This window comes from Piliocolobus tephrosceles, chromosome 4 (assembly GCF_002776525.5).
Source record: "Piliocolobus tephrosceles isolate RC106 chromosome 4, ASM277652v3, whole genome shotgun sequence".
Classification (NCBI taxonomy): Eukaryota; Metazoa; Chordata; class Mammalia; order Primates; family Cercopithecidae; genus Piliocolobus; species Piliocolobus tephrosceles.
This window is the reverse complement of record NC_045437.1, coordinates 128,954,682-128,976,516: the sequence shown is the minus strand read 5'-3', so window position 1 is coordinate 128,976,516 and position 21,835 is coordinate 128,954,682. Positions and strand designations below refer to the sequence as shown.

General features: G+C 36.4%; 1 protein-coding gene across 2 annotated transcripts; it reads left to right on the top strand.

Annotated features, from left to right (window-relative positions):
* Positions 1–1,471: 1,471 nt before the first annotated feature.
* Positions 1,472–18,636, top strand: GABRA6 (gamma-aminobutyric acid type A receptor subunit alpha6). Of its 2 annotated transcripts, none has more exons than XM_026454419.1 (9): positions 1,472–1,946; positions 2,149–2,267; positions 2,852–2,919; positions 4,862–5,082; positions 5,167–5,249; positions 5,474–5,692; positions 6,109–6,261; positions 7,861–8,120; positions 17,535–18,636. In XM_026454419.1, exons 1-9 carry the CDS (start codon positions 1,909–1,911, stop codon positions 17,808–17,810), a joined length of 1,437 nt encoding a protein of 478 aa, XP_026310204.1. In that variant the 5' UTR covers positions 1,472–1,908; the 3' UTR covers positions 17,811–18,636. The 2 variants fall into 2 exon arrangements, with proteins under 2 accessions (XP_026310204.1, XP_023074529.1); XM_023218761.3 differs by having other exon boundaries at positions 5,549–5,692; positions 17,535–18,144.
* The last annotated feature ends 3,199 nt before the right edge of the window (positions 18,637–21,835 follow it).

Sequence of the window (21,835 nt, the reverse complement as noted above, 5' to 3'; positions counted from 1 at the left end):
GTTAATGCATGCAGGGCTTAATACTTAGGTGAAGAGTTAAGAGGTGCAGCAAAACACAATGGCACACGTTTACCTATGTAACAAACCTGCACGTTCTGCACATGTATCCTGGAATTTAAAATTAAATTAAATTTAAAAAAGAAAAGACAGAAACATTCAGTCTGAAAACCCTCACAAAGCTTTCTCTCTGATGACACAAATCAGAGATGACAGGCAAACATTTTGATACGAAAAATAAAAACAGTCACATATCTAAATAAATATAGGGTTCTCTGGCTGAAAAAAAGTTGTGATTAATCTGAAGAGAATTATTTCATAGCATCATATATACCAGGTATTTAGGGGATTTAGGTAATAGCACAATTAATGTGAGTTCAAAATACATTATGGTCACCAGTGGGAGTAGGTTTAAAGGAGAATAAAAAGAATGAGTAGAGATGTGAAAATTGGATCCCATAATGAACACATAAAGGTTTTAGGAGTGTTTGCCTTACATTAGAGAAAACATTGTAGGTATCTTCACTTAAATGGCTGCCACGTGTCTTTCCCTGACAATAATATACTCAAATGTTCCTCAAATGATTTATGTCATGTTCTCAAGTGTGACTCTTAAGGCTGTGCTGTAAGTCTGCAATAGTTACCATGGCCTTTGTAGAATTTGGATTCCAAAGGTACAGACTGTGAACTGGGTGAGTAAGGAATGAAATTGGCAGAAGGATGGTGAATTGAGACTTTTGATCCTTGATCTTATGTTCCTGAATTGAAATATCTATGTGTATGCGTGTGTGTGTATGTATAATATATTTTATAATTTTATTATACACACAGACATGTATATTCACAATGCTTTTTAAAATTTTCATGTAAAGAAAAGATTAAAATTTTAAGGCTTAAATGAACTTTTTTTGACTACAACTTCCTCCTACCAGAACTGAGAATAGAATGTTATTTCTTGGATTCAGACATTTTCCTTTCGACCTGTGGCAAGCCTAATAAAATAGTGCCAGAATTGTCAACATTAACCATGTGTATAGATGCTTTATTTTTGTAACTTTTCTACATCAGGAGCCTTAACCTGCTATTTCTTAGGCATTGTCTCCTATAGGCGGCATTCAAGAAACTGACCAGGTCTCCAATGATAGCAGTAGATCCCACTTCTGTCTTCGCTTGAGACGATGTACCTTTGACAAGAAGGGTCAGCAAAGTACCTTGAAAAAAATATTTACTCAACAGCAAGATGGCCGGGAGTTGTTCTGTTGTGTTACAAGTGCTGTTAAATAAATCATGAGGAATAATTTTTAAATACAGAAGGGTGTGGCTGTAGCTAGTAATGCTGATGAAAATCGGAAAGGGAATCCAAGAGGGTCCCAATAGTGTTAGACTTTTTAAACAGTAAGAGCTGTGTAGGAATCCTTCTGTGAACCATAAAAATAATAAATGCTGAGCCCATTGGAACATAATCTCAATCAGCAAGATGCCACTGCTTTCCAGATTTCCTCACAGGGCCCTGCTAATTCCATGCCAAAACTAGCAGTGGATTTCTTCCTTCTAATCTCCCCAATGCCTTATTCGATTATTGTCACTGCTCTCCGACCGTGCACTGTCCCTTCAGACTCTCATTTCCCAACTGAGTCAGTCAGAGGAGCCTGGGTGTCTGCAGGACATAATCTAAGACCACAACCACCTTGTTCCACGTGAGAAGAAGGAAACAAGAAAGAAGGGAGTCAGGGGAATCCTGCAAATTTTTTGGCAACCTCTTTATCTGTTGGATTACTGACTTGAGGCAAACAAGGAATAGAGATATGAAGGGTTTGAAAGATTTCTCCAGTTGATTGGCAAAGCAGAGCTGGCTAGTAGGGAGGACGACGCTAGGAGGAGGGTGAATTGTGCATTTCAGTGCACTGCAGGATGGCGTCGCCTCTGCCCTGGCTGTGCATTATTCTGTGGTGAGTAAGATTCTTTTTCCTGAGTTTTCTTTTTATCTCAGAGGAAAGGAAAAGTATACATCCATTGGGTGACTCCTATATCAAATCATGAAAGAGGCCAGAAGTGGTGTAGCATGTATTTGTAACAGGGTGGAATAGAGTAGATTAGATAAAACATGTTCTCTGAGTCTGGGAGTAAGGGTCATTGACGCTCTACTCACAGGCTAGAAAGTGCCCTAGGGAAACTCGAAGATGAAGGCAACTTCTACTCAGAAAACATCAGTCGGATCCTGGACAACTTGCTTGAAGGCTATGACAATCGGCTGCGGCCGGGATTTGGAGGTAAGAAGCTGCATCTTTGCTACACAAACACCTGTAGTCTCTTTCCTCCTTCTCTGCCCCTTGAAGACCCAGAAGAGTCAGAAATGAGGTAGAGGGAAGGGGCAGCGGCACGGGAGAGAGACCATGTGTATGTTCCCATCCAGTCTCTTCCTCATCCACCATTAGTAGCCTTGTTCAAGTTATTTGAACTCTCTAAGTCTCATATCCTGAATTGTTGTGTGGGTATATGATCAATGTTTGCCTCATAAAGTTGTATGGGTGCAAAATGAGACTATTCATGTAAAACAGTTTTCTTAGCATTTTCCCATTAAAGCCATCAATATACATTAATTACTATCATTTTCATTAGAACGAATCTAGCTTCTTTCATTCCTTAATGTTCTCCCAATTGACTAGAATACATTCAAAATAAGGCCACTGACATGAGTTTTCAGAGTTGAGAGACTGAAGGATCCCCACTACTGGAATGCAATAGGATGCATTGCAGATACTAGCTATGATAAGGGGTTTGGCAGTAGAATGCTGAGATCAATCCCTTTAACATCAGTAGTGATAATTGCTTCATTCCTCTGGGCTAATTTCAGGTGCTGTCACTGAAGTCAAAACAGACATTTATGTGACCAGTTTTGGGCCCGTGTCAGATGTGGAGATGGTGAGTGAGTTCTAAGTGAGTTGGGTATTTTCATTTCGGGGAGGATAGTGGAGTCCCAAAACTAATGATAATGGGCATTGCTGCCAAGCTTGGCTCCAGATTCATGACACAATATGTGTATTCATGCTGGGAGGGCATGACCATTAGAGCAGATTCCTGGCTTAATCTTCACATTTCACTAAGAGTTTGAACATTTTAAGCTGAGAGACTTTTTAAAATTATGTCTTCTCTTCCATCCACATACTATGCACCAATTCTTCCCTCCAAAGAGAAGAGTTTTTCCCCCCGCTTTGTGAAGCTCTAGCAAATTTATTGGAGGAGGAAAAAAACCCACGCAGATCCTATTCCACATAAAAGTTTATTGAGTATGTCTATGAAACCTAAAACATAATTGTCTTTTGTGGAAACATCATTATCAGTATGTTTTATTAAAACAGTAAAGAGGTCATTTGGAAAGGCTAATGCTCTCCACCTTTTACGTTGAAGGTGGACCAGTAGGTGTTCTGGGGACTCTGTTCCAGGTACAGATGGCTGTAGCATTCGTAAGAGGGTATTTATAGTAAGCGGCAATGAAAACTTGAACTCATCTTTTAGAACAAAGTGTATCATAGTATTCTTTTACGGTTCTCAGGTGGCATTTCTCTCTAAAACTGAAATGTAAATACGAATGCTGAAGTAAACATAACTGTCTTTAAAGAGGTCCATCATTAGGTTTTATTAGGGAAATGTAATTCTAAAGAAACAGTTATTGGAGACTTTTTCATTTTCTGTTTTTTTAAGTTGGCAAGAAAAGATGATGTATAGAAAGAATAAAGGAAGGAGTAAAGGAAGAAGAGAAAGGAATATGGAGGAAAAGAAGGAAGAAATAACATAAGAAAGAAAGGGAAAGTGGGAGGAAGGGTTTTATTCAAGAGATAAATATCTTACTATAAAAGGAGAAAGAGTCAGCATTATTCAGAATCCTGGATTATTTTAGTATCATGTTTTCCATTAGTGTTCTAAGCCACTCCAAGTATAAACAACCACAACAATTGCCATTTTATTGTTGAAGTCTGGGTATTCTTAGTGTTCTATCTTACGCTTGTGTCTGTTTTTACAGTTTATTTGTACAATAGATCCCTATTACATCCTGGGTCATTATTGTATAGGCATATTGCTTGTCAAATTATATTTTTAAAATGTAATCACTACTTGCCACAATAAGTTTCATAAAGGAATTTATATAGTAGGCAAAGCAATTATTGGCAATACTTTGATGTAATTGTAAGTTGTTATTTGTTATTGACTTTTGCAATAGCTCTTATTATAATTATTAAACATTTTAATGTTATTCATAAAAGCCACAAATTAACTCATAATTTTGATTATACATACTTAAATGATACTCTCTTTAGAATAATCATGGTAACATTTTTATGTTCCCTGAGAACAATATAAAATAATTTTGATGTGCAGCTATAGTGTGTTTATCAAGTAAGATTTATCTATGTGTGGAATTTTACTGAATGTTACTCTGATGCTCTGAGATCCGTTTGAGGGTGAACGAGGTACAAAGGGGAATAGTTAGACTAACCGACGGTATAAAGGCCAGCTAGCACAAAGGCTAAATTAAATATTTCCATAATCTATTTTCTAGATTAAGGAGGACATATTGATAGATGGAAATATGGATGATTGGTTAGATGAAGAGGAAGAATATTAAGGAAAGTCAAGGTGGAAGAGGGAGGTTTAAACATCACAGCACTATCTTTTATAACAATACGAACTTTCTGAGTTTGAGAACAATAATAATTACTCGCTAAAATTATATAGCTTTGTGAGAATTATTGCCATAAAATTTGCTTTATTGCTTAAGTTTAGAGATTGGGTGTATAGGCTAGTGAATAAACTATTCTTAGCAAACTGCCTTTCCAGCCTGTGCGAATATTTTATTTTCTCTTAGGAGTATACGATGGATGTTTTTTTCCGCCAGACTTGGACAGATGAGAGGTTGAAGTTTAGGGGGCCAACTGAGATTCTGAGTTTGAATAACTTGATGGTCAGTAAAATCTGGACGCCTGACACTTTTTTCAGAAATGGGAAAAAGTCAATTGCACACAACATGACAACTCCTAATAAACTCTTCAGAATAATGCAGAATGGAACCATTTTATACACCATGAGGTGAGGTTTCTCCAATTCTATTTCCCCTGCCTAAATGATATGTCCATAATACTAACTCAGAAACACTGATTTCAATGTTCCTAGGCTTACCATCAATGCTGATTGTCCCATGAGGCTGGTTAACTTTCCTATGGATGGGCATGCTTGTCCACTGAAGTTTGGGAGCTGTAAGTTATAACAGGCTTCTGAGAGTCAAATAATACATCCAAAATATGTAATTACTTGGTTTTAGTTGATACTGGAAATCAAGGAAGAAATATAATCATGACACTATCAGTGTGGTTCTAGGAATATACTTAATCATTCTGTCAATCTCATAAATTGTGGCTTTAGTCATCAAGATTAAAGAAAACATTAAATACAATTTATGTTTGTATTTCCTTTTTTATAGACAGTGTGCACTTTGAAGGAAAAAAAGACAACTCGTCAAATTCACTGCTATATTTAATTTGTTTCAAATATGTAGATGCTTATCCCAAAAGTGAAATCATATATACATGGAAAAAAGGACCACTTTACTCAGTTGAAGTCCCAGAAGAATCTTCAAGCCTTCTCCAGTATGATCTGATTGGACAAACAGTATCTAGTGAGACAATTAAATCTAACACAGGTAAGAATTTGACCAAAGGATGGAAATAATTCCGCAGGATGACTCCAGTGCACATTTTCAAAACATCTTCTTTTTCCTTTGCCTTAGCCATTCTCAGCTAAGTATGCTGTTTTGAAGTGATGAGTAGCTTTCCTTAAAGCTGATTTTGCAACCAGGTGCATGTAAAGATTTGTGTGATTTTGGAATAAGTAGTTTTTTATATATATGATATAAAGAACCCTACTGAAAACAATGAGCTGATGTGTCTCTTTGCTCTGTCATCTGCTGATCAAGTAGCTTTCTCATATACTGAAATGTACCTTTGCTTGTTTTCTTCCAGGCAATGTTAATTTAAAAACTGTCAAGATTTATATTCAACTGCATTCTTTTTGCAGACTGTCAGCAGTAATAACACTGATGTATGTGTCTTCCGACAGGTGAATACGTTATAATGACAGTTTACTTCCACTTGCAAAGGAAGATGGGCTACTTCATGATACAGATATACACTCCTTGCATTATGACAGTCATTCTTTCCCAGGTGTCTTTCTGGATTAATAAGGAGTCCGTCCCAGCAAGAACTGTTTTTGGTATGTCTCACATTTTGTACTTCACATACGTTCATCCTCCACCTTTCATTGCTTGTGTATTTTGAGTAAATATTCACACCGGTGCACTTTTTCAATTCACAAAGAAAGTAGGTTCCTGTTTCATCCAGACATATGTATCATGCAAAATCACTGTCATTATATCACAAGTTGTGTGGTGAATCAACAAAACATTTGTCTCAGCAAGAATTATGGCTGGTTTCCTATGACTTTCATGTGTCCTATTTGTAGTGCTTTATCTTGATTTTCTTTGTCATAACTGAAGAAAAGCAGAAAGGTAAAAACTGCATGTAAATCCATGAAAGCAAAAGATTAAGATATTGAACACAGTAATACATAAGTTGTATACCCCTTTTATTAGGTTGAACCATATACAATTGTCATCTCATCAATTCTTTATCATTCAACCTACATATTTAGTTCCACTTATATATAGAATCACTACTAATTGTGATAAAACAAAATTAAACAATAAGAAAAAGAGCTTTAACTGGAAACATCAGTGACAAACTCCAGTGTTTTTCCTGGGTTTAATGATTATAAATTTAGTAGTCTGAAGATAGACTTGAATTAAATAGAAATCATAAATCTTGATTTTTAAATGTACTATGTTAAAATAGATCTTTTTGAAAGTTACTAAAGAATACCAACATAATGATGTCAACCATCAATATTATACATCTCCTAATTGTATAAATTCCCCAGGTCATAGTTCAAGAAGGAAAACTGCCAGCAAGTGGGTGATAAATTTTATCTTCTAATGAGTAAATATTATACCTTAAAATCTAGCTAGAAATACAATCAAATTAGGTAACCTAATTTAATGCTAATATTTATACCATATTTATTAACTGTTATTTAATATGTTAGCTGGTAAAACTGACCTGAAATTCAAGTTTTTTTCTTTTTCTTTCTTTCTTTCTTTCTTTTTTTTTTTTTTTTTTTTTGAGACAGAGTCTCGCTCTGTCGCCCAGGCTGGAGTGCAGTGGTCCGATCTCGCTCACTGCAAGCTCCACCTCCCGGGTTCAGCCATTCTCCGGCCTCAGCCTCCGGAGTAGCTGGGACTACAGGCGCCCGCCAGCACGCCTGGTTAATTTTTTTTGTATTTTTAGTAGAGACGGGGTTTCACTGTGTTAGCCAGGATGGACTCAATCTCCTGACCTGGTGATCCGCCCGCCTCGGCCTCCCAAAGTGCTGGGATTACAGGCTTGAGCTACCGCACCTGGCCTCAAGTTTTTTTTTCTTAAATGGTAATAATCTGTTACAAGTTCTCTCAAGCCCTAAACAACTAGAAGTATTTACGACTGAAATTTTACAATAAACTAATTCAATTCAGCAAACTCAAATTTTTTTTGAGCAATTATAATGTATAAGTCACTTCACTAAATATTGAAAGATACAGAAATGATAATACTTATGATAATAATTATGAACAATTACAATACAAAATATATTCGAAATATTAAAAAATTACTTTGCCTTGGTAGAGTGTTTTATTTTTCTCTACTGACACATTCTCATTTGATTTTGCCATAGGATTCCCAGTACTAATATTACATTTCCTTTTCTTTTTTATTTTAGGGATCACCACTGTTTTAACTATGACCACTTTGAGCATTAGTGCCAGGCACTCTTTGCCAAAAGTGTCATATGCCACTGCCATGGATTGGTTCATAGCTGTTTGCTTTGCTTTCGTCTTCTCTGCTCTTATCGAGTTCGCAGCGGTCAACTACTTTACCAATCTTCAGACACAGAAGGCCAAAAGGAAGGCACAGATTGCAGCCCCACCCACAGTGACAGTATCAAAAGCTACTGAACCTTTGGAAGCTGAGATTGTTTTGGTAATTGTTTACTTTTTCTACCGTTACCTACTGTAGGAAAAAGCAGCCTAAATAGTGTTAAGAAACAACTAACTGTCCAAAAGTAATGTGAGTTGAGCACAGTTTATATAACTGTAGTTTCAAGAGCAAGGCCAGTTTCTGTTCCAACTTCACAGAGAAAAGCTAAGGAACAATCCTTCATTTATCTTTGCTCTAAACTTTGGGCATTCTTCTTTCATCATGCTCACTTATACTGGAAGATTCCAGGCTCTCAGAGGAGACTAGAAAATTCTAAGCCTTTAGATGTTTCTGTTGAACAGAATCACTTATACCAACTAGGGGGAAAAAAGTAAAAAGAAAAAAAAAATGTTTTTTCTATTGAGGTTTCAGAGTCTGCAGGAAAGAAACAGGGACTTCTATGGAATGGACAATTTTTGTTATAAATCTGCTTGCTGCTTTATTTCAAGAGAGCAAGGCATCTGTGAATAATGAATAATAGATTCTCTGAATGTTGAATCATAACCCAAGAATTTGATTCATATTAAAACATTTCCATATTCACATTTGTATATTAAATATATGTATATCAATGAGCTTCTATTCAATGGCTTACATTCAGTGAGAAATAGTTATAAATTTATGTTAAATTTGCTGTGGCTAAGCTCTGGTACCCAGAGGTTTTTGAATAAGAAACAAATGGTAACATTAATATTTCAAGGACCATTAATATGCCCCCAGATTTCAATTTTGCTTAAAAGTAAATTATAACAACAATTAAGCTGCACATTCTTATTTTAGTGTATAATAAAACTGATTGACAGGCATAAATTTTTATTTTAATACAAATCTTAAAGAGTAGCTCTAAGAACAGGAATATTTTGCTCTGTGAATTCAAGTAAGGCAGACACTTTGAACTGAAAACTTTTTACAACTGATCAATTCTAGTAAGCACTTTTCATATCTGAAAACTATGTGCAGCCCAGTAATCCTCAGTTTAACTTTATGATGAAAATTTTAAAGCTATTTGTTTTTTACTTTTCAGAATCTGAGGCACTTGTTGACTAAAAAGGTGATCATTTTCTTATTGAAATTTTGTCTTTGATAAACTAAGAAACTTGTTTGAGAATTTATATTTTCTCCAAGAAATGAGAGGCCATCCCTATAATATGTAGAAATATATAATTTAAGGATTTGTTTTTATTAGCCGTCATTTAAAAGATAAAGATCAAAGAAAAAAAATTCCATTCAGTGATCCAGTTTAATTACCTTGTTTCACAAGTGGAAAACACAGTATAGAAGAGGGAATATATAAGTTTCTAGTTGGTAGAAAATCTAGGAATTGATTTAAAAACTTTGTATAAGCCGAGTGCAGTGGCTCACACCTGTCATCCCAGCATTTTGGGAGGCTGAGGTGGGAGGATCACTTGAAGTCAGAAGTCAAAAATCAGAATGGACAACATAGCAGGCTGACCCTCATATCTGTAAAAAATTAAAAAAATTACTCGGTGGTGGTGGCATATGCTTGCAGTTCTAGCAACCAGAAAACTGAGGCAAGAAGATGGCTAGAATGCAGGATTTTGAAGTTACAGTGAGTCATGATCACGCCACTAAACTCCATCCTGGGCGACACATTTAGATCCTGTCTCTGTAATAATAATAATAATAATAATAATAATAATAATCAGAAGAAGAAGAACCTCTGAAATCCACAACATTACAGAGGCTGAGGCCAACCTCCTCAATAATTCCTTAAAAACTGAAATATATGAGGGTGCATACCACAAGATAAAACATTTTAAGAACATAGTTGAGTCCCAAAATTTTTCCTTTGACTTAATATTTTTTATGTATATGTAGTTTGAAAGGTCACCAAATATATATATATTTTTTACAAAATATCCTAGTCTGCAGACTTGCTTCACAATGTTAAAACCGTTTTTGTCATGATAAATTCCAAATGTTTCTGAGAATTTTTTCATGTTTGTAGAAATAAGTGATTCTGTTATAAGATATCTGTATGTATATAAGTATGTAATCTATATATTGTCCATAGATCATATACATATTAATACATACCTATAAATGAAAAAAGTGCTTATCAGAATTCAGCTTACCAGTTTCTTAGTTCTATAATGTAGTAAAAGTAAAAAAAAAAAAAAAAAGATGGTCAGAAACAGAAAAAAAATGGATTGATTTTGAATATGCTCATAGGTCAGATAGTGAAATAAAAAGAAAGACCAATATTTTTGCTTTACCTTTTTTGAAACATGCAGTACTGAGAAGAGGATGATTTCAAATCCTTGGAGAAAACATAATCACCCCCTCAGGCTATTATTTTAAAGGTATAAGTTATTAATTTAAGATGGAATTTAAGATCTCAGGTTTTGATATAAACTGTCTCCCATAAACCTAAAATAGTAACATATAATGAGTATGTTCTCTGGGAAGCTAGATTTTTTAAAATGGCATATAAATAATCTCCAAGTACTTTTTTCCTGCAGGTAACATTTATTTTTTTCTTATGAAAAATTGTATTTCTGAACCTGGTTTTACTTAAAATATTTTAAAGCAATACATAGGGAAATTTTGATTCTAAAAGGCTGAAGTATAAAAATAAACATAAAAACAAAAATGACCAAATCAAACAATGTAAACTTTGAAGGTATCAAAACTAAATATAGGTGATTACATAGGACATTTGCATTACATTTGTTCATGTCAAACTTTGGCAAGTTGTCTTATATGATGTAGAGGAACAAACATAAATTACACATTTGCAATTTATACCACACAATGGTATATTTTGATTGCAAGACATTTTCTTCCGAATACCATGACATTTAAAAATACCTATTCACTTGTAATCAAAACAACATTATTTGAATAAGTTTGACATTGAAAGAGCAAATGTGGTGAAGTTGAAGGGAAATTAAGTGCTTGGATATTTCATGTGATTCTATGTTGTATATTTTAGTATGTTCATTGCTTTTCACAGGAAACTACTTACAGTGAATGTGGGTAAAAATTTATTCATTTTATCACTTTGATTCTGACCTTAAAACATAATAATAATGGAGAAACTCAAGCATTTAAAATCTAGATCTCAAACCCAAAAAGGCACCTTAAAGCTAAATCTTCAGAAATGCTCTGTAGACTATCTTTCTATTTTTAAGACATATGGAATTGGATATTTTATTGTTTATTAATTATTTCTGGAAAAGAAATTGTCAACAGTGTTTTTCCTGCTTATATGTGATTTTTTTCTTAATGTTTTTATCTGGTATGCTACCTTAACATTAGAGAGTTATTTATGTCTTCATGAGTTTCAGAGCCTATTAACACATCTGGAGTATACCTGTACCTATATTGTGTGTAAGATCAACTTTGGTCCTTGATTTCTTTTTGCATAGTTTGCTAGTTTCCTTGTTATTTTAAAGGCCTATGCCCTCATCACTATGTTCCTGACAGTCAATCACTCACCCATCCCCTCTGCAATCCTTTGAGCAGTGTCATTACTCTCAGAGTAGCTTCTCTTCTTTACATGGGTGTGATGCCTTTTGTAAATTATATAACACAAAATTGACCAAAATTTCATTAGTCAGGACAATTACTATATTTATGTTGATTGCATTATTTATTCATTTCTTTTTTTTATTTTCATCTGGCACCTATTTATTGACTACTTAGGCATTCATTGACTTATTCATACCATATATATTTGATAAGTGCCTTTATGTGCCAGGCCTTTTGTAGAGTGTTGAGGATATATTAGTGAGTGATATCGGAGGGCCTCTTCCCTCATGGAGCTTCTTGTACAGCAGGAAGTGAGAGAGATCAATGAGTCTTAATAATACCTTGGAATAAAGCCTGTCGTTAGAGATGTATAGTGAGCTGCAGAAGAGCCATGCAAAAGTGTCTTACTCAGTCTGGAGGGGTTTTCGTTTTTAGCAGAGTGATGTCTAAGCTAAGAACACAGAAAAAATTAGCCTGGCTCTGTGCTGGAAGCTCTAAGCCAGTTGCTACAAACTTGGGCATAGAGAGGGCAATAAAATATATACTCTTCCTGTGCTCCTTTTTAAGGTAGTAGGGTGCAGTGGGCCATTACCATGCTGCTTTTATCTGTGTAGAGAGATGTGAAGAATAGAATACTGAAAGGTTTACCTTTTCTACTCCAAATATTGCACAAATATTGCACAAATAAACGGAGTCTCACTCTGTCGCCCAGGCTGGAGCAGATTTTTTGTGAGTACTGTCATTACTCCCTACAATTAAGGACTGAATTAAGACCATTAAAGACTCTATGTACCAGAAAGATCACAGTGCCCTTCTTGGTTGTGCCATTGTATGATTTATGGGGCAGGCAGGATGGATTAGATGAGGGTTGTAAGTGGTTAGTCCCTTCCCCATACCTTCTATCAAATCCCCACCTCATACTTCATTACGAATCCTCCAAACATTCTGATATGTTTTCTAGACATGTTCCCTAGTACCATGAATCAACTCTTCAATATATTGCTGCCAATAAGCTGCGTGTCTGTAGAAATTCTGGAGTCATGTCTGTTTTCAACTCTACTAGCTGAACACAAACACAGGAAAACCCAACAGAGTTCTAATTTTCCCCATAATGATTAATATGATGACTTTTGCAAACTATCAATACTAAGTGTTTTCAAAAAATATTTTCTCTTATTTGTGTTGTCCCTCTTTGCTTTTTCTAAAAACAAATGCTTGGTTTATCCCTTAGTAAGGCAGTCCTGGTTAGAGTATCTTTTTAAATGGTGGGAGCAATAGGTTACCCCTCAGACCTACTGAGACTCATTGAATTACATATAAAAATTTGTCTAAATACTTCCTAAACACTTTTTCCCTCTATCACATAGTTGATTGTCATATAGTCCAGTTTGACTTAAAGTACCTTTGCAATATGGCATTACTTGAAACAAAGCAGTGCTCTATAAATACCTAAAGCAGGATGGCACTCAGCAGCAGGGGAGCCCTGCAAAAATTCAAAACCACAGGCGTTCCACTCAAAACAGTGACAGCCCCAAGCTGAGCCCTCATCTGGACTCTGACAAAAGCCTATTTTACCATCAGCTGAAGCTGTTATGCTTACAATAGAGCAGACAGGACTGATGCAAACCTGTAGCTTAAACGGCTCACAAAATTGGCTTTCTTTTCATTTCAGAAATTCAGCGTGTTCCTTCTAAACTAATGTCCAATCCCCTTGTGCTGTCAATTGCCAGTTATTTAGCAACTGATTATGCAGATGCAGGGTAGCCAGGCCTCTTGCATTTCCCTTAGCCTATCATTTTTGCTGCCTGTTAGAAATTCCCCCAATCACTCCTGGGCGATGGGACACTTGTGAATCTAAGCCAGTGATTTCCCATGGGGAGCTATTTTCCCCCCAAAGACATTTGGCAGTGTCTGGAGATACAACTTGAGGTGAGGTGGAGGTGGCTAATGGTATCACGTTGGTAGAGGCCAGGGATGCCGCTCCACATCCCAAGACACAGAGGAGGGTCCTCCATAACAAAGAGTGATTGGCCCCAAAATGTCAGTAGTTCTGAGCTTGAGACACTGTGCTCAAAACGCTAAAGCTGATAGGAAGAATAGCATAATAATTGTTGAGAGTGTGGTCTGTGGCATCAGAGGGAAACTGAATTCAGATCCTGCCACTCATTACCTTTGTGAGCTTCCTGCTTAAGCCTCCATTTGCTTATCTATCAAATGAAGATAATATGACATTGTGGATTTTTTGAAGAAATTCACGAAATAATATTTGAAAATTGTCTTGTAATGCTAGTCAACAATAAGCATTTAGAACTGGTACTTATAATGTAATATAAAACCATATTGAAATGCAATGTAACATAATCATAAAACTTTTCACCCCTCTCTTTGCCTACCTCCTCCAACAAATCTTGGGAAATGTTTAGAGTTTTTTCATTTGTTGATTCAGCATTTGTTTATTAAACAAATACTGTGTTTTAAATATTTGCTAGACACTGTGGAATGCTCATACATATGAATAATGTGTCTTCCACCATTGAGGAGATTCCATGCTAGGAAAGGAGATAAGCCACAACAAAAATAATAATACCTACAAGAAAGAAAATAATAATATCAACAAGAGTCATAATAACTAGGCAGAAAAATGCATAAAGGCTGGATTAATCGGTGATGGTAGGTGTTAATGAGTTTGGTACCAAAAGATGTGAGGGAAAGATAAAAATGGGTGACAGGTGGATGTTATTTCAGACAAAGAAGAAATAAAGATATGTGAGTGGTGAGAATGAGAAACAGACGTATTTTGAAGACGATTTAAAAAATAGATATAGCTAAGATTCCTGAGCAAAAAATATATGTACGTATGTATATGTGTGTATATATACACATATATATGTTTGTGTATATATCTTTATATTAGGCATTTTTCTTAAATTCTCAAAAACATAGGAAAAAACTTAAGTAATAATGTTAAGTAATATTTGTCCCTGCCTTCACAGATAGAAACTTGAAGCTTAGAGAGAATTAGAGTCTATGGCACCTAGGAGTGTTTAAATCATATTGCACGCAATTAGTAGCTATGAGACTGTAATCTAGGGATTTCTGACTCTCCTTGTTCTCTTAACTCCTAAGAAACCCTCCACAGAGATTGTTTGGGGAAGTAGATGAGGACAAGGGGAATGCTAATGTAGGAAACTTTTAATTTCAATATAATTTAATTTTAATTTTTTAATTTAAGTAAAATTACAGTATCCATTTTACTATAAATTTTTCATGGTGTTTGGTTCTGAATGGTACTTCTGACCTCTGGACCGTGATTATTTGGGAATCCCTATTAAGTCTTTTATGACACTGTGACAATGCACAGATTCACAAATAACTGCCCCCACCACATCTCTAAAAAATAGCGGGAGAATAAGCAAGGCTTTACATTTTTATGGTACTTAATGTTTTATAGTCACTGCTTTATTCCAATGAACTAGGCATGTCTTCCCTCTTTCTACCTAAAATAGAAAGAAAAACATATTTCAGACAGATAATGCATGCTGTTAAAAGTCAAAAAGAGTGTAGAAAGAAAATCTGCTCTGAAGGCTGGCTTCTTTCTACTCTATCATGATTCTTAGAAATGTTTGCTAGAGGAAAGTATTTTAGTGTTCCATATGTGGGAGGAGGATGGCTCTTTTTGGAGGATGAAACAGTGACACCTTTTGCTCTTTCAGGTAAAGAATATTTTAATACTATATTTAATAGGTGAAAATTTAGAGTCTGTGAAATATGATAGAAAATTCTTGAAAAATGGTTCTGTGTTCTCTAGGAGAGGCAGCATGCACTGAGACAGTTACTCTGCTTCTATCCCCACACAGCCTGGTGATTCTGGGCACAGTAGTCCTCAGCTGTCACCTTTTTTTTTTTTTTTTTTTTTTTTGATGGAGTCTTGCTCTGTCCCCAGGCTGGAGCGCAGTGGCGCCATTTTGGCTCACTACAATCTCTGCCTCCCGGGTTCAAGTGGTTCTCCTGCCTCAGCCTCCTGAGTAACTGGGATTACAGGCACCCGCCACCAAATCGGCTAAATTTTTGTATCTCTGAGTTGGGGTTTCACCATGTTGGCCAGGCTGGTCTTGAGCTCCTGACCTTCTGATCCACCCACCTCGGCCTACCAAAGCTGGGATTACAGGCGTCAGCCACTACGTCCGGCCCATCTGTTTTTAATAGAAAATTTCCCTCATTTCCTCTTCAAGAGCAGCATACTAGCCCTCCTAATATTTTAAACTCTCTTCTACCTCTAAGACTTATGACTAATTTAATTCTGTCCAAAGTACCACAGTTCTGGGCCAATAGGCAAGAAAGATAGCCCTTGGTTGGAATTCACTGTGGTTTTTTTCAAATCAAATCTTGACTACACCATTTGTTTTTGCTCTTGTTAAAGAAACAGATTTCTCCATGGTCCCTAAAAACAGTGAACTTAAGCTCTCTGTGAGAACTATTATTATTTAGATACCCAATAAGTTTCATGTCAAATCAAATAACAAAATCAAGAAGGGAATATAGAAAAGAAGTTTTGCAGGTTGTTGTCCCTGTAGTCCAAATGTCACCACATCGGCGGGTCATTGTGGTCCTGTGGTTCAACCAGCAAAGGGGAGGCAGCTGTCTTATCCTGTTGCCACAGTGTTGCTGGCTAAAGCCACGGGAGTTTGCCCACGTGGGTCACATACCCTGCCAGGCAGCAAAGTGGTGATTTTGCTGCCAGTGAGGAAACAAGGCCATTTTACAAGATCAGGGGTAATGCACAGCAAGTGTTTGAAGGCAGAGGCCCAGCAAGGACAAGCTAGTCACAAGGAGGGTGATCATTACAGGATGCAGACAAGAAAAGATAGGTATCAGAGGAGGGCCCCCTAGACACCAACAGCATGAAAGGAATCTAAATCAAACAGAATCAGAGTCTCTGAACTAGGCCCAATACTTTAGAATAAAGATGAGAAAAATGTTGGAATGAAACAGGCACTGAAACTGACCAGTGAAGTTTATTGCTAGCCCTGCTGCCATGATGGACAAAGCATTTCCCCTATCTGGATCCTAACCTCACTTGCCAGTTATTGTGTTAAACATCCCATTCAAGACTGTAGTTGATTGTCTTATGATTTCAGTGAAACAGGAGGTTTAGTGATAGAAAGAAGCATATAACAAATCTGAGTTCAGTAAATGAATCATTTTTAGTGACTGAGGATACAGAAAGACCAGTTAGAAAGTTCTGAATGGGAAGTAAAAAGTGTACAATATAGAAATTCTGAGCTAAGAGGCAGGCATATTTCAAGGTATGAACAGTCATCCTACTCAATTTAAGGATATTTATTCTTTGTCACTGGCCTTTGGCATACATAGGCTAATTTTATTTATTTTTTAAATCTTAGCTGATTCAAGCTTATGACTGTGCAAAGATGAGAATGTAGGCTAGGAATGTGTATAGAAGAATGGTTTTAATAAACTAGGCTGTAATTTTTTTGTACTAATTGTACACATATTCCAAATGGGAATTCACCCCTCCTCCCAATACACACCATTGCCCAAACCCATTGCCCTACAGACTACTGCACAACCAGGGATGGCTATGCCTCTGCAACCTGGCTCATCCTTCCCTAAGGATACAATGCTTACCATAGTTATATGACATGAAACATGCTTTGTGTTATTTGCTGATGTATTGAGTAATAGAATGTCAGATGGAAGCAAGTAAATTATTTTACAATGTATTTTAAGCCTTACTTGGAAAAGTAACACCATCAAATACTATTAAGAAGTCATTGATGTTTGACCTTACACAGAAAGTAAATCATCAATAAATATTTGTCAATGGTGAAAGAATGAATAAATAAGCAATTAAGCAATATCTATTCTTTCATTTGGGCTTAATGTTTGTCTTTTTTTCCACAGCATCCTGATTCCAAATATCATCTGAAGAAAAGAATCACTTCTCTGTCCTTGCCAATAGTTTCATCTTCTGAGGCCAGTAAAGTGCTCACTAGAGCGCCCATTCTACAATCAACACCTGTCACGCCCCCACCACTCTCTCCAGCCTTTGGAGGCACCAGTAAAATAGACCAGTATTCTCGAATTCTCTTCCCAGTTGCATTTGCAGGATTCAACCTTGTATACTGGATAGTTTATCTTTCCAAAGATACAATGGAAATGAGTAGCAGTGCTGAATAGCTTGCAGCCAGGACAACCTGAATTCTCTAAGTTCTTGTTTCCTGTTTCCTACGTTTTCTTAAAAAATAGCATTGAGACTTGTGTAGATGCTTTTCAGAACACGAAATCAAATTGGAAATCTGTAACGCAGCTTCAGTAAGCATGTGTGGGCAAAAAGGCAATAATCCTACTCCTCGAAATAGAAAGTTGAAGGTTGCTGAAAAAATATGACTTTTCTGTATGTTAGAAAAAAATTTTATGAGGATAAAATGGGTTCAAGATGAATCTGTCAACCTTTGTCTTTCATTGTTCAATAGTTTTAATTGTCACTGTGAATAACATTTACCACAAGGCAGATAAAATAAGAAATGCTGACACTTCCAAAGGTTGCCTTAAAATATGTTTATTTTGGCTTAGTTCCCAAGAGAGCAAAATATAAAATACAGTCTAAATATTTATCAGTAGGTTAATACCAGCATGTTGGAGGCCTTTATGCTAGTAAAATGGCTTTCAGTGCCATTGTAAAGCCTATGTTGAGCTTAGCCATTTGTTTTTAACCTCGCTGTGCTCTTTTACCTCAATAAAATGTGGTGTTTGTATACATATAAATTATACATAGCTCATAAATTATGTATGCATATGTACATAGCTGTAGTTGGACTAAAATTCAGTGTGTTTTATCCTACTAAACCCTCCTTTTAAAATAATACACTTACTATAATTCTATGAGGTTGTAGAAAAAAGTAGTCATTATAAGGAAGCCTTATATATTATATTATGACTATGGTTATCTCTTGTGTTTTCCACATTTATAATTATAACGCTAAATAAAACAACAATAAACATGGTTCTCTGGATCTGTTTCATGCACCTAGAGAGACTTTCTTTAGGTGTGGAGAAGCGAAGTGGTTACCTCTACCCCAATGTTATTGCTCCTGGTGAGAGGTAGGAGAAATGGGACAACCAGGCTCAGTTGCGTAGTGCTGATAAAAGATTTGAATTTATATTCAAATAGTTCATCTTTCCTCTTTTCCTGCTCAGTCAATCCTATTCCTTCCTGATGCTTCGCTCTAACAGTATTTCTCCCACATAGAATTGTTATAGGGAAGCAGGAACTAAGAGTAGGAGAAAGCATGTGGTATGATTTGTCTAAATGGACAAACCCCTCATTAGATGTTCCTGGGTCTTAAATATCACAGAGATCACCTTGAGACCAGAACCCAGACAAATATTTTTTTAATACTACTACTCTTACTTTTACCCAGAAAAATGCAAACATACTACAGCTAAACAACTTTAAGTTTAATTGAAACATCACTCTACTAAGTGTGAGGAGACTGAGGTGTCTGTGCAACTTCTGTATCATTTAGCTCCTTGGCCCAATATCTTTGTTTTTGGGAGACTCAGCTGTATTCTCATCTATAGAATGAGGGAGCTGGTTAGATGCTCTTCAAAGACCCTTTCATTTTGAACCATATATGTTTTTTTCGTTATTATTATTTTCTATCTAAATAAAATTGATATAATTACACAGGGTATATTAAATTAAATGTCAGGTGGGTGTTAATCATCTTATATGCTAGGTCACATTTAATCTGCCTCACAAACCTGTAAAGAATATACTGCTATCATCTCCATTTAAAGATGAAGAAACTAAGGCTCAAAGAAGTTGAATAATTTTGTTCAAAATCAAAAAGCATTCAAGTGCTGTAGCTGATAATCAAACCCAAGCAGTGTGAATCCATAGCTTGTTCATTTAACCATACCTATACATGTCCTCATCTAATATGATATGACCCTATTCTTTTCTCCCCTCTTGTATTCTCTAGTATTGTCTCAATTATATGTCACTTTTTGTAATAATTTTCCTGGGGTTCTGACATCACTTGTGCCCCTTGTCAGCCTTCATTCTACATCTCACTTATTACTCTCAGTCAGCATTTATGCTTAGAGCTAGAACAGTTAGATAAAATCAAGTAAAGAATTATAGACCTTCTGTTCCTCCCCTATGAAGGGATATCTCAAGAAAAAACCTTGTACAACTATAAAACTTTCAAATTCTCAGGATTCCAGAGAATGATGTCTCTCAGTGTATGCCATGGGGTGGTACTAGTGGTTAAGTGATAATAAAAGAGTTTCCTTAGTTAAAAAACTGGAGGAGAGATGTTGAGGCAAATTGAAGCAAATGTCTTTTCTGCTGGTCTTCTCACAGCCATGATGATACTTACGTGCACTATAAATCTCTAATACTGTAACATTTCCCAAATTCATATAACTCTAAGTATCATTTTGCATGGAGGAAATCCTGGGAGTGGCATTTTCCAGAAAACAATTTAGAAAACACCACAGAAGATTCTATTTATTCTATTCCCTCTGAGGAGGGGCTCATCAGAGCCAGGTCTCAGATCTCTATGATTTGTCCATGGCTGCTAAAATCTCAGAGCCTGAAGGAGAACACTTGCATATTTGGGCTCAGGTTCTTGAGGAAGAGCTACTAGTAACTGTGGGAGGACACAATGAGACTGGTTCTGGGAATGCAAAAAACTGGAGACTGAAACCAACTGTTGTCACAAGGTGAAGGGTAACATCAAGAGAAAAGGTAAGTCAATGAAAGAGACAAAATTCCTTTCATTTTCCTCCTGTCTTCCTGTCTCACTCCTCTGCTATCAGCAGAACCTCACAGAAATCCTTGTATCAGAGAAGAAATGAAAATCACAGAGTTCTAGCCCAGGCATCAAGAAATAAAGTATAGAGGTTGGATATAAAGCTGACAGATAATTGCTTACTAACTAGCATAGCTTGTCCCTTTGGTTATTCAGTACCATTGACACACTTTTGTATATATTAATATTTATACTGTTTCACAACAATAAGATGCAAGTATCCTTCATACAAACAAATATGCTCTCATCATTTGTCCAAAAAGGAGGTACACAAAAATCCCAACAGCTACAGTATCCATCACAGTATCTATTTCTGAGTGATGCTATTTACTCTTTCACAATCACAGTCCCAGTGGAATATTCTGTTTCCTAGAGACTCAATTACAAAATATTGTATTAGTCTGTCCACATGCTGCTAATAAGGGCATATCATAGACTCAGTAATTTATAAGGGGAAGCGATTTAATTGACTCACAGTACCACATGGCTGGGGAGGCCTCCCAGTCATGGTGGAAGAGCGAGGGAGATCTTCCATGGCAGCAGCAAGAGAGAGCTTGTGTAGGGGAACTCTCCTTTATAAGACTATCAGATCTCATGAGACTTTATCACTATCACAAGAACAGCATGGGAAAGACCTGCCCCCATGATTCAATTACCTCCCACCAAGTCCCTCCCACAACACGTGGGAATTATGGGAGCTACAATTCAAGATGAGATTTGGGAGGGGACACAGACAAATTGTTTCAAATATATAGGATGAAAAAATATTTACATAAAATAGTAAGGTGACAGCAAAAGGGAGGTAAAGAATGAGACCTTTTATTTATTTATTTATTTATTTATTTTTTTTTTGAGACGGAGTCTTGCTCTGTCGCCCAGGCTGGAGTGCAGTGGCTGGATCTCAGCTCACTGCAACCTCCGCCTCCTGGGTTCACGCCATTCTCCTGCCTCAGCCTCCCGAGTAGCTGGGACCACAGGCGCCGGCCACCTCGCCCGGCTAATTTTTTGTATTTTTAGTAGAGACGGGGTTTCACCATGTTAGCCAGGATGGTCTCGATCTCCTGACCTCGTGATCCGCCCGTCTCGGCCTCCCAAAGTGCTGGGATTACAGGCTTGAGCCACCGCGCCCGGCCTGAGACCTTTTATTATATGCAAATACAAATATATCTAAATATCCATTTGACTTTTATGTATATATAACTATATCCATATCTATGTAAAGGATAACCAGTAAAGAGTAAGGTATGTATAGGTGCTATAGCTTTCATGGCTGTAGTTGATATTTATAAATTCCTTCTTCCACTAGACTTTTCTCTTAGACAGCATCTTAACTGGTTGATTTGGAGTTCTTTACCTGGCAGAGTTACTGAAGGGTCTTAATCC